This window comes from Pelophylax lessonae, assembly GCF_965119305.1.
Source record: "Pelophylax lessonae genome assembly, chromosome: 9".
In the NCBI taxonomy this organism is placed as follows: Eukaryota; Metazoa; Chordata; class Amphibia; order Anura; family Ranidae; genus Pelophylax; species Pelophylax lessonae.
In genome coordinates this window covers 138,867,639-138,885,661 of record NC_138776.1, presented here as the reverse complement: position 1 = coordinate 138,885,661, position 18,023 = coordinate 138,867,639, and the positions used below count along the sequence as shown (strand labels likewise).

Here is an 18,023-nt window from a genome sequence, read left to right as displayed (position 1 = left end):
ATGTCCCAGAAGTGTTCTATTGGATTTAGGCCAGGCGAGCGTGGGGGGCCATTCAATGGAATTCATTCCTTTATCCTCCAGGAACTGGCTGCATACTCTCGCCACATGAGGCAGGGCATTGTTGAACACCAGGAGGAACCCAGGACCCACTGCACAAGCATAGAGTCTGACAATGGGTCAAATAATTTTGTCACGATACCCAATTGCAGCCAGGGTGCCATTTTCTAGCCTGTAGAGGTCTGTACGTTCCTCAATGGTTATGCCTACCAGACCATCACTGACCCCACCAACTGGTCATGCTGAACGATGTTCCAAGTAGCATAATGTTCTCCACGGCCTCTAGACCCTTTCATGTCCGTCACATGCTCAAGATGAACCTGCTAATCTGTGAAAAGCACAGGGCGCCAGTGGTGGACCTGCCAATTCTGGTGTTCAATGGCAAATGGCAATCAAGCTCCATGGTGCCAGGTAGTGAGCACAGGGGCCACTAGAGGACACCGGGCCCTCAGGCCACCCTTATGAAGTCCGTTTCTAATTGGTTGGTCAGTGACATTTAAACCAGTGGCCCGCTGGAGGTCATTTTGTAGAGCTCTGGCAGTGCTCATCATGTTCCTCCTTGCACAAAAGGAGCAGATACTGGTCCTGCTGATGGGTTAAGGACCTTCTATGGCCCTGTACAGCTCTCCTATAGTAACTGCATGTCTCCTGGAATCTCCTCCATGCTCTTGAGACTGCGCGGGGAGACATAGCATATCTTCTGGCAATGGCACGTATTGATGTGCCATCCTGGAGAAGTTGGCCTGCCTGTGCAACCTCTATAGGGTCCAGGTATCGCCTCATGCTACCAGTAGTGACACTGACCCTAGTCAGATGCAAAACTAGTGAAAAAGAGTCAGAAAAGACTGAGTAGGGAAACCAAAGGTCAGTGGCCACCACCTGTAAAATCCTTCCTGTTTTGGAGGTTGCATCATTGTTGCGCATCTAGTGCACCTGTTAATTTCATTAACACCATATACATTACACACGAAAACCTTCAGATATATTTTTTAAATTGGTTTACATGAAAACTTTTTAATATAAAACAAAGAAAATAAGTTTTCTGAATTTTTAAATACGAATGAGTACTTTAATTTTGAATCATCTAAAAATATTTCAAGTGCAACAAAAAACAAAAAGATGCTCAAAGTCTTAGGCCCCTTTTACAGGGGCTTTCCAATCAGCTCAGTTTTCAGGTCGAAGTAGGTAGGCAGATGTAAACAAACTTGTGCCAGGTTTACATTTGTCTACCTCTAAGTCCACCCAAGTCCAGGACCACCCCCCCCCCCCCCTGAAAGGGGAAAATGGAAGAAGGAAAAAAAAAAAAAAAACCCTTGTGTGCGATTTTTTTTTTTTTTTTAAAGTAAACTTGGGCTTTAGGAATAAAAACAAGAGTATGCAGAAAATTTTCAAGCGTGACACAGCAGATCCTCACGTTCATACCTTGCTGTATGTTTTCTCTCACAATTGTCACATGCTCATCTCGGTCAGGCCGGGTATGTTCATGCCAAAAACCAACAACATGACCCAATTCATGGACCACTATACCAAATTTATCGCAGTTTTTTCCTATAGATATAGCTTGAGGACCTCCTCCACGACGACCTACATATGAACAGCAGCTTAAAAGATTTTAAAAACAATTATAAATAATGCTCTACAACATGTGTCCTATACATACTTGTATGCCTTGTACTCTACAAATCACATACATTTCAAGATGCATCATATTTAGGTTATCAAAGTTCACTATTAAAGTAAAAAAAAAAAAAAAAAAAAAAAATCCAACTATTTCAAAAAAATAAAAATAAAAAAAATACACTTTGCCTATTAGAAAGTAGGCAGGGGCAGAACTAAGTTTAAGTCCTTTAGCAAGATTTTGATTCTTTTAGAAGATTATCAGGATAGAATACACAGAATCTGTGCATAGATCTCTGGTATTCATCCCACTAAGTTTCAGTAATTAGATGTAGTACAAGTGCTACTTATTTGTGACCTGTACCAATTTTGGGATGCTTACAGAAGATGGTGGCAAATATTGCACTGGACTACTTCACCCCTTTTTTACTGTCACAGCCCTTATTTTTTGGATACTAAAGCACATTTTTTGGCAGAGAGTAGAGAGCCTGTGAAAATAAAAAAATAGTGGTTTTGCAACTATGTCACACAGAGACTTCCTGATGACGCACTGTGAATGCAAAATGCATTGTGGTCTAAGCATAGTACTCTGAACCAACAACGTCATATCGTGCCAACGGTGGAACGCACGCCAGTCGCTGCCACGCTACCAGTCACTGCAGAGCAAGCCGGTCTATTTATAGACATTGCGGCTTACACACAGCAATTTTAGGCACTTTTACCTGTTCCAGGAGGGCACCCACAAATATAAGCACCCATTTTACTTGGTCTTTTTAAATTTAAAATAAATAAAAAAACGGTGTTACACTATATGCGGCTTCCTGTCTCCTATACCTTATACTACTGAAACACATACCCAGGGACCACCTATTGGAGCAAAAAGGTGATGGATTAACCCCCCTATGACCCAAGGTGCAGGAGGGAATAAGGTGAGTGATCTAGGAGACCCTATTAAAGGAGGAGGAGTGACCATACCCATGTATATCCAGTAGGATAAACATCTTAAAGCCTGCAGGGTCTGTGTGGCGCGCCGATCTCTGGTGAGCATTTAATTATTACCACATAGCACAACACTCTCCTTGAAAGTCACCAAATGGACTAATGTTACTATTTTAACACCTGCACTTGATAATTGCACTAATCTGTTGTGGAATTATTCACTGAACATGTCACTTACATGCATTATATATAGGGATGCACCGAAATTTCGGCCACTGATATTTTCGGCCGAAAATGAGACTATTCCATTTCGGCCGATAAGGGGTTAAATATGCCGAAAATGTATGGCCGCTGATCTGTGTAAAAAGCCATTCATTTCCCTGTCATTTGTGCTCTCCGCTACGATCCGATGCCGGGCGGGCGCTTCATTGTGATTTACAGTGACGTCCCGGGGGAGAGGGACCCAGAATGCACAGTGTAGGAGGATCTCATCCTCCTCCGTGCCAATCGCTGCATCGCTCCACACACCTCCTCCCTTCCCTGTTGTTCGCTGAGGAGGAAGGTAATGTCGATGTGTGCTGTAAGAAAAAAAAAAAAGTTTCTCCCCTTTTCTCCTGCATCCTGTGTCGGAAGTCAGAACGGATTAAATTTATAATCACAGCCTAGTGCTCAACCCCTTCTAACTGCAGCACGCGAGGCAGTCAGTGTCAGTCAGTCAGTGTCAGTCAGTCAGTGTCAGTCAGTGAGTAAGTGTCAGTCAGTTAGTCAGTGAGTGTCAGTGTGTCAGTCAGTGAGTGTCAGTCAGTTAGTCAGTGAGTGTCAGTGTGTCAGTCAGTGAGTGTCAGTCAGTTAGTCAGTGAGAGTCAGTCAGTGAGTGTCAGTCAGTTAGTCAGTGAGTGTCAGTCAGTGAGTGTCAGTCAGTGAGTGTCAGTCAGTGAGTGTCAGTCAGTCAGTGAGTGAGTGTCAGTCAGTCAGTGAGTGTCAGTCAGTCAGTCAGTCTGTGAGTGTCAGTCAGTCAGTCTGTGTCAGTCAGTCAGTGAGTGTCAGTCAGTTAGTCAGTGAGTGTCAGTCAGTTAGTCAGTGAGTGTCAGTCAGTGAGTGTCAGTCAGTTAGTCAGTGAGTGTCAGTCAGTGAGTGTCAGTCAGTTAGTCAGTGAGTGTCAGTCAGTGAGTGTCAGTCAGTGAGAGTCAGTCAGTGAGTGTCAGTCAGTCAGTGAGTGTCAGTCAGTCAGTGAGTGAGTGTCAGTCAGTCAGTGAGTGTCAGTCAGTCAGTCTGTGAGTGTCAGTCAGTCAGTCTGTGTCAGTCAGTCAGTGAGTGTCAGTCAGTTAGTCAGTGAGTGTCAGTCAGTGAGTGTCAGTCAGTTAGTCAGTGAGTGTCAGTCAGTGAGTGTCAGTCAGTGAGTGTCAGTCAGTCAGTGAGTGTCAGTCAGTCAGTGAGTGAGTGTCAGTCAGTCAGTGAGTGTCAGTCAGTCAGTCAGTCTGTGAGTGTCAGTCAGTCAGTCTGTGTCAGTCAGTCAGTGAGTGTCAGTCAGTTAGTCAGTGAGTGTCAGTCAGTTAGTCAGTGAGTGTCAGTCAGTTAGTCAGTGAGTGTCAGTCAGTGAGTGTCAGTCAGTTAGTCAGTTAGTGTCAGTCAGTCAGTGAGTGTGTCAGTCAGTCAGTGAGTGTGTCAGTCAGTCAGTGAGTGAGTGTCAGTCAGTCAGTCAGTGAGTGTCAGTCAGTCAGTCAGTGAGTGTCAGTCAGTCAGTCAGTCAGTGAGTGTCAGTCAGTGAGTGCCAGTCAGTCAGTTAGTCAGTGAGTGACAGTCAGTGAGTGCCAGTCAGTCAGTGAGTGTCAGTCAGTGAGTGTCAGTCAGTGAGTCAGTGAGTGTCAGTCAGTTAGTCAGTGAGTGTCAGTCAGTGAGTCAGTGAGTGTCAGTCAGTTAGTCAGTGAGTGTCAGTCAGTTAGTCAGTGAGTGTCAGTCTGTGAGTGTCAGTGAGTGTCAGTCTGTGAGTGTCAGTGAGTGTCAGTCTGTGAGTGTCAGTGAGTGTCAGTCAGTTAGTGAGTTATTTTCTGGTACAGGGTGTACCCATGCTTGGTTTAAGCCTTTTACACAAAGTAGTATTTTTGAGCACTGCACACTAATTTATATATTGTTTTTTTCTAATGTTGATCAAGTATTGTTTATACACTGTTGGAATATTTACTACTACTTTGATTTTGAGACACTGTATGCATCAGCGCCTTTTCACCCCCTCATTTACACAATTTGTGCTACTGTTGAACAAACCTTTATTTTCAGTAAATACACTAAAATTTAAATGCACAGTATATTTATGTAAAAAAAAAAAAAAAATTAATCACAGGCACTATATCAGCTAAGGCCTGTAAGATGCTGTAAAAGCTGCAATTTCAGGAGATGCATAGGGGGGGGGGGGGGGGACGGTGGAAATGGACCAATTTACTTTTAAAACCTCAGAAGTGTAATATTGTAGAATTGTTTTGCTCATGTGGAAAAACAGTTTACCATTTTGAAGTTTTTTTTTTAACCACTTAAGCCCCGGAAGATTTTACCCCCTTCCTGACCAGGGCCTATTTTGCGATTCGGCACTGCGTGACTTAACGGACAATTGCGCGGTCGTGCGACGCTGTACCCAAATGAATTTTTTTCCCCACAAACAGAGCTTTCTCTTGGTGGCATTTGATCACCTGTGCGATTTTTTGATCATGCGCTATAAACAAAAAAAGCACGACAATTTTGCAAAAACGACAATATTTCACATTTTTTTTATATGAAATGCAAAAATCTAAATTTAACATTTTAGGCCAATTTGTTTTCTGCTACATGTGTTTGGTAAAAAAAAAAATAAAAAATAAAAAAAATCGCAAAAAGCGTATTTTGATTGGTTTGCGCAAGAGTTATTGATAGTGAAAGATTTTTGTAATTTTTATGGGGTTTTTTTTAACGAGTAATGGCGATCTGCGATTTTCTTTTGCGACTGCGACATTGCGGCGGACAGATATGACCCTTGACTGACATTTGACACTTTTGGGGGTACCAGTGACATTACTACAGTAATCAGTGCTATTCATATGCACTGTTACTGTAAAAATGACACTGGGAGGGAAGGGGTTAACTTTATTGGAGAGGGAGGTGTTAAGTGTGTCCCGAGGGGCGCGTTTCTAACTGTGATTGGATGTGGCGGTGTGTAACAGCAGAGATCAATGGTCCTACATAGCAGGAACGTATGATCTGTGCTGTTACACAGGGGAGAAAGACAGACGACTGTTTACATTAGCTGCCTGCCTTTCTCCCGCTGTATCCGATGATCGCGAGTGACCAGCGGACATCGGGTCCGCCGGTCACACGCGCGGGCTGCTTAGAGAACGAGCGGGAGGGCGCCTCCGGCGGCGAGCGCTCAACCCCTATTGGCTCACAGGCTAAACCCGAACACAAAAATTTAATATAATGCAGCAGTTTACCAGTACTTCGATGTGGTGGCTGCATTAGTTGTCTTTTTAGGCTTCAGAGCATTTTAACTTGGCAATCACGCCAGTAACATTTGTCACACCTGTCCCATAATGAAATTGCTCACTCACTGTACTGTATCTATGGAGGAGCAGCATTTTAACTTTAGTCTGCTCGTATAATTTTGACTACAAACCCTTTCCGCTCTTCAACTCCATAGAAAGGAGGTGTTCTGTAGTTCGATCACATTTGTGAGCACAGCCATGCGGCCATTGGGACTGCTGGCAGCTTCGGGACTGCAGGCAGCAGCGAGATTGCAATATCTGCCGTTTTATTGTTCCCGATCCTCATTGCAAGTTTAACACTGGATATTTTTAAGTTTACATGAGCGCATCGGCATTGTTTACTAAAAATGAGAGCACTGTGTTTTTATGGTTCTTGGGGAGCATAAATAAGGATGTCTCCTTGGAGGTTAAGCTTGACCTGGAATGTGTTGCTGAAGCTGGAAGCAATTATTACCATCATTTTACTTGCTTGTGCCTGTTTAGACCTCTTGGGGCTCATTAACACTTGCTTCGACTTCAAACCCATTAAAGCAATTAAACCATTTTTTTATGCTTTTGTGACTTTTTGAAGCTTTAATGAAGCTTGGCAAGTGCCCAGTGTTGATTTCCCATTTGTTTTTAAAGGGGCCAAGTGAGGCCCCCAGCTCATTAGTACCCCTGTTCAGCAGATCCCCAGCCTATTCGTACCCCCCCCCCCCCCCCCGCTCTGCTGACGAGTCCTACTCAGTAGTACACCCCAGTTCTGCCGATCCTCTGGTTTTCTGATCTTGCTCACTCTCCGTTCCCCACGCACCTCGTGCTATATTGCCCCCATTCTGAATGCCATGTGTGACATCTGCTAGTTTCTACTTCTCTGGTCCCCTAGATCTGACGAACCTCTGGCACCGAGTCTTCACTCTCCAGTCCCATTCATCTTCTGCTATAGCCTTCCCATTTTGCAAATCAAGTGATAGTTGCTCTGCTCCAGTCCACACCCTGCTCACCTTCCTGCTACTCCACGCCACACACCAGATATAAGGTCTACACCAGACACTCCCAGAATATATACATATTAACAAGTAGTGACTGCTAATGAAGTCTTTACGATACGCTTGTTGGTTTTCCAGTGCATCCTGGGATCTCTTACCTGCAAGACCTCCAAAACAAAGCCAAGCTAAAGCTGAATAAAAGCTCCTCAAAATCTTCAAGCGCTTCAAGCAAATGTTGTGGGACTTCTATGGAGGCTTTGGAGATGCTCTGAAGCCCCAAAAAAGTGAAATGGGGTAAAATTTTTGAAGCAACGCACAATGTGTAAACAGGACTGTAAGGTAACCATTTTGTTTAGCGAGGCTTTGACTGGCATTCAGAGACCTTTAAAAAAGCGTGTCAATGCCACATTTTGAAGCAAGTATAACAAGCCCTTATAGTTTGGAGGTCAATAGTAAGGTGAAAGAATTCACATACACTTTGGTGTGGAGGCGGAAATCGCAACTTCATCAAAATGCATTGAACTTTCACTTTTTTATATTTTAAAAAAGTTATCAGGGTTCACACCAGTAAAAGCAAAAATACAACCATGCACCTTTATGGGTGTCTGTACACCTACAGCTCCCCAACAGTAAGAAAAAACAGGATTTTATGCCAGACCCTGCCTGCACCTCTAAACGTCCATGTGAACAAGGTTTAAATGTGAATGGTTAAAAAAAAAAAAAAAAAAAAGTGCAGGTTAAATAAAATTTATCTTGCATTGCAAATTTTTATTTTTTTTTGAGAAGCTTGATTTCATCACTCGGATAATAAACTTAAAGACAGTGACATGAAAAATCTAAAACATAACTGACAATTCACTGAAGAGAAATGAAGGGGGGGAAAAAAATAAAAAATAAAAAACACAAAGATCCCATTAACCTGCCATTTTCTGATCCATTGTAAATCTGCCAAGTGCTTCAGAATTACAGACACTGAATACAGTGACAATTGATAACTTTTCAGTAAAAAAAGTAAATCAGTAAACTCCAAAACCAAGAAATCTTGATTTACCATACGTTTTATTCACATTTATACTTACCCACATGTTCGGTAAGTGAATATAATGTAACTTTCCTCATCAGTTCTTTCAACAAATGTTACACAGGTATACCTTTCCCAATGCCTCATTGCTTGTTTAAAGATTGCTCTTTGAGGGCCTATAAAGATCAGACAGATCAAATATGAAAATTTTCAAGGGTGTTAAAGTGCAAATACCAATAAAACAATGCAGTAAACGTGGTCCATCCCATATGTACTGTAAGATTAGCTAGATTTAATAAAATAGCGGTAGTGTGAAAAGCCTTAGATGTTTTTGGTAACCAAAATGCAATTGTAAAATACTTTTGAAAGGATCTTACTGTAGCACATCTCTATTTTTTCCTGTCCCATAAATCCCCTGGCCAATTTAATGGTACAGTTGTCAGCTAGCAATACAGTAACAAATTTTAAACTGCTTAACCTCCAACTTCACAAGTCTAAAAGGGGAAAAAAAAAAAAAAAGTTTTACCCCGTTCCTGCACAATTCTTTAACTTCCGGGGTGAGATTTGACAACGGCCTTGAAAGAGCCTCTTTAACGAGCTCCTGCACCTGCTCTTACTAGCGCAAGAAAACTCTTTATACACCCTTCTCAGCCTCAAATTATGAGCAATCAGGACACAAAGAAACCCTGAAGCTCCAGCCTGGCTGCTCTTTTGCACTCAAAGCCTGACATTAGGACATTGACAAGTACAGAGACCACAGAACCTTCCATGATGCAATCAAAAGGACGTCTGGCAGAACTGATTTAAAAGGCCTCTTTCACACGGGCGTTCCGTATGTCCGTGATATACGGACATAATGCATGTCAATGGGATTGCGGATGTCAGCGGATGACCATCCCCTGACATCGATTTGTGTCCTTTCAGTTCCGTTCCGTTTTTTGGAACGGAAGAGAACCCCATTTCTTCCGTTAAAAAAACGGCACGGATGCAAAATCGGATGTCAGCAGTGTCATCCGCTGACATCCGCAATCCCTCTGCCTTAACGGTGATCCAGCCTGCATGACCATATGGACGGCCATGGTGACTACTGTCACAATACAAGGGGAGGAATGATTTGTCCAGCTGAAGCACCGGAGAACGAAGCCACCATATCAGGGACTCCCTCGTTCCCCATCTCAGCAGGATCTGAGTGTCTTGTCCCATTTGGCCAGAATCTCCCTTTGCAGGGACCTTATATGAAACTGCAAACGGAAGCGCCACAAAGGTAAACCCCCATCAGGCCCAGCACCTGCATGCAAGTCCGGAGGGATGACCATCTGCTGAACAGCAGGAGACGAATTGCAGCCTGTAATTTCTGGAGTTTTTCCAGAGGAAGGAGCACTCTGGCTGAGGCAGAGTCCAGAGTCAGACCCAGATAGTCCAGCTTTGTGGACGGAACCAGAGCAGACTTCTGAAAATTCAGAATCCAGCCAAACTCCCTCAGAGTTCATATGTTTTTTTTTTTTCCAGGTTTCCACCAGAGCAGTAGGAGACACTGCTCGCAGGAGAAGGTCGTCCCAGTACTGCTATCCCCTGTTGGCATAACAATGCCAGCACCGGGGATAACACTTGTGAATACCGAGGCGAGACCAAAGGGTAACGCCACAAACTGATGCTCCTCTCCCACTGCAAAGTGGAGGAAGTGCCGATAGAGGCAACAAAAATTCCCCTGATGCAGGGATGCCACCACTGTGCGAATGGACTTCATTATGAACTTCTGCATCCACACAAAGCAATTCTGCGCCTTGACAACCAGGATTGCATGCACCTTGCCTTCCTGGAAATTGTAAACAGGTTTGAGTAAAAACCAAGAACATTCTGAAATTGGAACCAGGACAATCACCCCTTGAAGTAACAGGTCTTTAACCGCCCCAAACAGACCCTGTAAGCAGTCTGGGGACAGGCACAAGTTGGAAGGAAAGAACCTTTTTTGGGGGGGGGGGGGGGGGGGGAACAACAAGAGAAGAAACGCATTCTTGTAGCCCGGACCAGATATGAGTGAGGGCGCACCTTCATGCTAAGGAGCCTTGTCCGTGGGTCTGGAAAAGCCCACCCTGGGCTTGCCAGACCAGTTTCGTTTGGATCCTCCAGGAGCCACGAGGACCTGAAAGGCTCGAGCACTTGTCAGTTGACCCTGAGCCAAGGAGGGAGGGCCCACATCTACGAGGAGGGTCCTTGCCCTTCGTAGCCTGCAGAAGAAAGCCAATAGCCTGCAGAAAAAAAAGCTACATCTGTGGTTGCAGCTGTGGAGGAATCATCCACACTGAGGACTCCGGGTGCCTAGTCGCAGAACCAACAGGGTGACCCACGTCCGTGGCGGCCAAATCAGATTCAGTATCTGAGGAGACAGATTAGGCAGGGGAAGGGGAGGGTGCTTTTTCGGCAGCCCGTCGCCCGAGAGCCCCCTCCACCCTGGACACAAAGGACTTCAGGACCACCAACAGTGCATCAATGGATGGTTTGGACCCGGAGGGCCCCGCAGCCTCTGAGAGGGGATCAGGTAGGGAGATGTGCTCCAAAGACTCCATGAGTCACCAGGGGAACCCTACAAAAAAAAAAGTGTAAAAACACTCCAAAGGCATAACCCCCCACCACACTGGCAGTACCATCTGGTCACCAGGCACAAAGCACCAAGCGATCCTCAGCAGAGGGAGGACTCCAGACTCTCCACCCCAGCAGAAGCAGGCACCTGCAGCCACCAGGATAATCTACACTCGACGATCATGAAGTGAAAAGATCCAGGAGTCAGCATCAGGGGTAAGGAGGGGCTCCCACCGCCGAATTCTCCGCCCACAGAGCTCCACTGTCACGGCTGCTGCTATTTTCAATGGCAAACCACTGCAAAATGGCCACCGGACTACACAAACATGGCTGTTGTGCATTGAGCACACAGGCTACAAGAAAATGGTGGCACCAAGAGGCTCCCAGGAGGGATCCCTAGGCCTCAAGGACAGGCCAGGGCAGGATGGAAGGCCCCGGCAGGAGCCCCCACCAGGTACAACCCCCCGGCACAGCCGAGCATCTAGCTGCCAGCCCCCTCCCCATCACCAGCAAAGCACCCTGCCCCAACCCCAGGAGGTGGACCAGATCACCCCCAAAGCCCCAGCATAAGTGGAAGGGAGGGGTGGGACAGATGAAGGGGTGCCCGACAGGAAGGAGGAGAACCCGGGGGTCCAACTATCCCAAGTCCACCCCAAAACCCTCCGGGGGGGGCAGCTACTCACCATACCAGTGTAGCACCCTCCTAGGTACGTTCTAGAAAGAGTATAGTTTTTGGCTCTGTCTGCCTATCAGAGGAGCAGCAGGCAAGTTCTGTACTGCTTTCTGCTTAACAGGGAGTAGGATCTGTGAGTTAGGTCTGCTCATGGTGCTCAGTGTGTGAGTCATCTGGTCTAGGGGAGTGTTTCACACTGGTCAATAGGGAAGCATATTGGAAAGTGGAGGAAACAGGACCAATGGGTACACAGGCTTTGATACAGCCCCAGTGATTGGCACAGACTGCTGTCTCAGTGAATTGTCAGGTGTGGTATAAAAGCACATGTGCACGCGGTCTTTGGCTGGTGAGCAGAGTCTCGGAGGGAGGGTGACGGCTGTCTCCTCCTCTGCATTGGTGGCATGTGGTCACAGGCAGTTGGCCTGGTGAACCAGAAGGAAGGAGCTGAACCCAGAGGTCAAGGAGAGCTAAAAAGTAGTGTCAAGTTTGTGCATGCAGTTGCTGACGGTAACCCAGAGGGACCCAAAAAGGTTACGATTCAGCAGTCCTTAAGGGGGCAGTGCTTCCCCAGGAACCAGGTGGGCACTGCTCCAGACAGAACCTCTCCATCGAAATGGGGGTCTGTTGGCCAGAACGAACGCTGCGACTCAGGCCCAAGACCCAGTCGTATAGGAATAAGCGGTCACCCCCCTCCGGTGGGGCTATTTCACAGCTGAGCTTGCACGGAGCTGAGGTCTGCACGTGCTCGCTGGCCAGACAGGGGTGACCACTGGGTCTAGATTAGCCACCCTGTCTCAGTCCAGCAGTTTATTGTAGATATCACAGCAAAAAAAAAAAAAAAAACTGAAGATTTTCTATAAAAAAAAAAAAAAAAAAAAAAAAAAAAATTGCCAGGACCAGAGATCCCAGCAAGGAACTAGGTCCTACTGACTAGGCGTCCCCTGTCAATTCTTTCGCTCAGTGAGAAAAGCCCTGCTCAGGTACCCGTGGTCCCAGACATCTGTCTGAGTGCATCATGATATATTAGTTAAATAGAAAACTTAAGGTGATCAGGCCTACTCATCTGGAACGCCACTATATGGTAGCTATTCTCACCAGGATCCCCGACTGGTTCCTTCACAATTGGTCTAAACTCTAGGAGGGCATTGAATGGCACACCTCTCCATTGCCATCAAAATCCCTACTCTTGATCTGCCTGACCCACTGCCCATCAACTCAACTACTTTCCCCTTTATTGGGTTCCCTCATACATCTGGGACTTCACAATTAGAAAACACATTTCCTCGTATATTGGCCAGATAATGATTTTCTGTAACCCTGAATGCTCTCTGGGCCTTTGATTGGGGAAGATTTAGAGTCTAGAGTCCCCTGTAGGAGGCTTTTGCAACAAACAGGCAATAGGCCCAACTGGGCTTAAACCCCTCACTCAGTGCCACTTGATGTAACACAAAGGGAAGATGGCTCCACTACAGACAACTTAAACATTACTTTGTCAATCTTGGAGGATGGGCAGCCTTAGCGACCTTAAGCCTTTTGAAGCCTTGTGTCTGCTTGAGGCTGACTTCTGCACATCATATCCCAGGATTATCCTTTATCACGTGAGGAAACTGGACCACTCTGTCTCAGAGGAGGACTGGGATAAATCTTCCCAGTTTACATTCAAAATGAGAAAAGCCACTCAAAAACGACAGAACTATAAACTCCTAATGAGGTGGTACAGAAGCCCAATTATGCAGGATAAAATCCCTGACCGGTGTTGGAGATGTGGAGAATCGAGTGACATGCTGCACCGGTGGACATGCTCGCACATCAGGCCTCTTTAGAAATCCATGCTTCAGCTCTGCTACCAGATTACTGAAAAACCTGGCCTGAAATCACAGAGGTAGCCCTTCTCTCAATAGTTCCTTGGTCAAGAAGCATTCCACTCGCTCGGCTTTTTCCCCTTATATTACCTATACCTGCTCGCTGATCTACGTTTTGTAGCTTCAGGAACCGATCACCATGGACTCTTTATATTTCAGTTTGTTCCTTGCTCTGAGCCCTGAAGCAACAATGGGGTTTAATTACTAAAACTGGAGAGTGCAAAACCTGGTGCAGGCAAAAACCAATCAGCTTCGAGGTTTTTGTTTCAAAGCTTAATTTAACAAGCTGAATCTGATAGCTGCACCAGATTTTTCACTCTCCAGTTTTAGTAAATCAACCACAATGTATCCACTTGGGTCTGAGGCTGTTTAAGATTGTCCTTTGCCCACCATTCATAGAATGCAGGGGACCTTAATGTGCAGTTTATGAGAGGTTGACCTATTTTTGCTGTAAAATACCTCTCTTTGGGTATAGTTTGAGGAGTCTGAGTCTACTGATCTGTTTTGAAAACTAATAAAAATTCTCTTTAAAAAATTCTGCATCATTCACAGAAGTATAGAAAAACAAATATACTTTGAGATTAAATAAATTAAGTTTGCAACCAACTATAGAATATTCACCATGCCTATATTGTAGTGCATAGGACATGCAAACAAGGCTAAGTAACTGAAAGCATAGTAACAAGGATGCAAAAAAAGTGGCAGCAGGTGCTCTGGACTGATGAGTCAAAGTATGAAATATTTGGCTGCAGCAAAAGGAAGTTTGTTCGCCGAAGGGCTTGAGAGCGGTACAATAAGTGTCTGCAAGCAATGGAGCATGTAGACGTTTCTTGCACATTTAGGGCTGCGTTTCTGCAAATGGAGTTGGGGGATTTAGTCAAGACCAATGGTGTCCTTAATGTTCACAAATGCAGGCAGATATTTATCCATCATGCCATACCAACAGGGAGGCATGTGATTGGCCCCCAAATTATTCTGCAGCAGGACAACGGCCCAAACACGCAGCCAATGTAATTAAGAGCCATCTTCAGTGTACAGAGAGAATTCCTGGAAGTGATTGTTTGGCCCCCACAGAGCCGGGATCGCATCGAATCTGTCTGGGATTGCATAAGGAGACAGAATGATTTGAGCCAGCCTACATCCACAGAAGATCTGTGAATAGTTCTCCAAGATGTTTGGAACAACCTTCCTGCCAAGTTTTTTTTAAGGCAAAGGGTGGTCACATAAATTGATTGGATTACGATTCTCTTCTGTTCATTTACTTTCCATTTTGTGAATTGATAAAACACACACACAATCATACAAATAAATTTGTTGCTTTTGGTGTATGTAACTACAAAAATGAAAGCCATAAACCCCTAAAAGGGAGAACAAAAAAAAAAAAAAAAAAAAAAAAAGTATCACTCTTGGCTTTAAAATACATTAGCCTGTTAGACAAAAGATGGCCTAAACATGGTTACTGCATGTGCATTGTCACAAACATATATTTTGTATTTATTCAATTAAACTATTAGCTAGAAGTGAAAAAAATCTAACCAGTAAAGTTTCCTCCGATGGCATAAGGTATGACTCCTCCGGGCCATATTCTTTCCGTTCTAGAAGTTGCAGCTCTACGAACTCTTTCCTTCTTTTCTCTAGAATATTTGATTGTGGATCCATTTGTCACCACAGCATTCAAGCTACCTTGTAAAGAAAGGTGCAGCACAGTTTACACTCAGTAGCATCATCAACAGTATTACAAATGCTGAAATTTCATTGTATGCCATGTCATTAATGGAATATTTTACCTGTGCTTGTTTGAACCGTGTTTTTCTCTCTAGTGCACGAAAAGGTCACACTCTTTCCCTGCATGTGTGTATTGACGGCAAAGCTTTTGCATCAGCCGGGGCACTGCAGGTAAAGTGGGACTAAGCTCTTGGTAATTAGGATTAAATTACAAGAGGTCTCAGCACAAGGGACACATCTTAGGGACTGCAAGGTATGTCCCTTGTGCCGATTTTTCGGTTTATATTTTCCTATACTTAGGCTTTAACAAATAGCACCACAACCTAAATTAGTGGTGATAATTCTGAACCATCCAAGAAAGGCCTGGGGAAATTCAATGATCACCCCTTCCTCCCCACAGGATCTGTACCAACAACCAATATGTTGGTCTAATGGCCTTGAGTGGGGAGTTTTCACCAGACATCAAGCAAAGCAGGAAAAGTAGTCAACAACACTTAAGACACGTGTGATCCTAGCAGAGGGAAGTGAACCAGCACCAACTTGCTTTGCAAATCTGAGATGCAATAGGTTTGATAAAATCCAAAAAGTAAGCCAATGCTGGAAGATGTAAATAGGTGTGTCACAAACTATGTCCTTTGAACAACCACCTTTATCACCACCATGGCACACTTTTCATGGTACATTACTTTAGTTCACAGAACTCTGTTCTTACCATTAAAAGGGCCATTTGACCAAGAGTTCCCAGTCCTATCCTGTGCATATATAGTCAATGTTAAAGCACACCTATCTTAAAATACTTTGGCTTTTATGTGACCGTATTTAAGACAGTCTAAACATTCCACCCACAAAATATTTTCCCCAACATGGTAATTTTCTCATGTCATTATGCTACAGAATGAAAAGAAAAAAAGTGTCTCAACATATCGTTCAGTTTGAAAACCACCTCATTCTCCCATTATGTATAAGGGAATCAGATTAACGTCCAACTGTCACCAGCTGATTATGTTTTAGTGAGGTGGTCCTCAACTTCGGTCCTCCGGGGCCCATTAACAGGCCAGGTTTGCAAGATGACTAAAATTACATTACAGGTGACCTCATTGCAGTATTCTAGTCTGCATCTCCCCAAGGTAATACTTAAAATCTGGCCTGTTAGTGGGCCCCAAGGACCGGAGTGGAGGAACCAATGTTTTAGTGCACTCAGTTCTCTGATCTTTAAAATATTAAACCTTTGCATATGTGGAAAGGGATAGAGAGAACATTGGATGCGGAACTTTGAGTATACTTCTATTGTCACATCAATAAAAATTAGGAAAAACAAAAATATCTATTTATATAGAAATGTATAACTTTAATATAATTTAAAAACATTGCGCTGTAAACCTTGCAAAAAAAAACATTACAACCAAATGCAGACGACGTAAAATCTTTAGGAGTAGGGTTCAACACATTATGCAGATTATCTGCTTCTTCAGGACCAAATGTCTAATACAGAAACAAGTTGTACCCAACAGATATAACCCCACTAAAGAAAAAAATGCAAAAAAATGCATTTATAAAGCTATATTGGTGCATACTCAAAATACTGACAGATTTATACATTCATACAATCTGTATTTAGAATATATTCAGTAGTAAACATTAACATACATACATGATTCAAAAAAAAAACATTTCCCATGTGTAGAAAAACCACAAGGCAATTTTAATGAATGAATATTTTACTCACCCAATTACATACACTACAAGAAAGCGGACAAGCAGGGTGATCGAGAAAGGGATGTACACAAGCACAACATACACCTACCAGCCCAAGGAAGGAAAGACCTCAACGTGCAACGATATATAAAAGAAAAGCAGCTAAAGAAAAAATGTGGCAGCGTCACCAGGAAGCTGGGGAAAGAGCACGCATGTCCGTTTGGAACTTGGCACATGCTCAGAAACGTGTTGTGCGCCCACCAGCTTCCGGGTGACTCTCCCATATTCTTTCATCTTCACTTCCACATCACAGCTCTGCTTGGGACCCGGATTATCACAGGAGACAGCCGGCACCTCTCCTCCTGTGATAGACGGCTTACTATGGTTTTGTCCTTACTTGTGGATGGACGGCACTACCTTGAGGAGTCTTGCTCAATCATTGATACAACAGCCTTTTCATGCCGTGGCTTCTTGTGAGTTGCTACATTTGTTTTAACACACTTCAATAAAATATCTGTCTGCACTTAAGAGCGCTGTCCTGTACTTTTTGTATTAACTTTCGGCATATTTGACCCGTTTTCGGCCAAAAATTTAGGTTGCCGAAATTTCGGTGCACAACTAATGGATAGGTTATGTTTACTATTGATTATATTCTTTAAACAGATTGTATAAATCTGTCATTAGTATGTTGCATATGCACCAACAGATCTTTAAAAATGCTTTTTTTGCGTTTGTTGGATACAACGAAACACATTGACCCCTACGCTAAAGATTTTATGCATTCTGCATTCGATTGTAATGTATTTTGCAATGTTTACAACACAATGTTTAATTGCATTAAAGTTATACATTTCTATTAATTTCAATTTTTTTCTCTCATTGATTGAAGTGACAATAGAAGTACACTCCAATTCCTGCATCCAATGTTCTCTCCAGCCCTTTCAACAAAATTAGGGACGATTCTTCATTGTCAGAGTAAGCAATATAGATTCACTCCATTCCAGTGTTTCCCCAAACATCACATATGCATATGTGGAGTCGCCATATTTGTTCATTACATATGCATGTTGTGCTTACTGTGTAGGATGCAAAGCACAATGGCTGAGCTAAAGTCCTTTTCCAAAAAGGACAGTCTATTGGCAAGTTCATACCATGTAAATGCATGTGTTTTCGAATGGAGTTCACTAAAGAAAAGTTCACACTTCAAGGAAATACAAACCCCAATTCCAAAAAAGTTGGGACACTTGTGAATAAAAACAGAATGCAATAAAAAGGAAGTTTCAAATTTTAATATTTTATTCAGAATACAACATAGATGACATATCAAATGTTTAAACTGAGAAAATGTATAATTTTAAAGGGAAAAATAAGTGGATT

General features: G+C 43.6%; 1 protein-coding gene across 1 annotated transcript in view; it reads right to left on the bottom strand.

Moving 5' to 3' along the window:
* TLL2 (tolloid like 2) overlaps positions 1-18,023 on the bottom strand; it is a 305,471-nt gene that overhangs the window by 111,698 nt on the left and 175,750 nt on the right. Inside the window, exons 4-6 of the mRNA XM_082268493.1 lie at positions 14,763-14,909; positions 8,170-8,287; positions 1,480-1,658 (exon numbers count right to left, since the gene is read on the bottom strand). Coding sequence (XP_082124619.1) covers positions 1,480-1,658; positions 8,170-8,287; positions 14,763-14,909 — 444 coding nt within the window. The remainder of the gene's footprint in view (positions 1-1,479; positions 1,659-8,169; positions 8,288-14,762; positions 14,910-18,023) is intronic.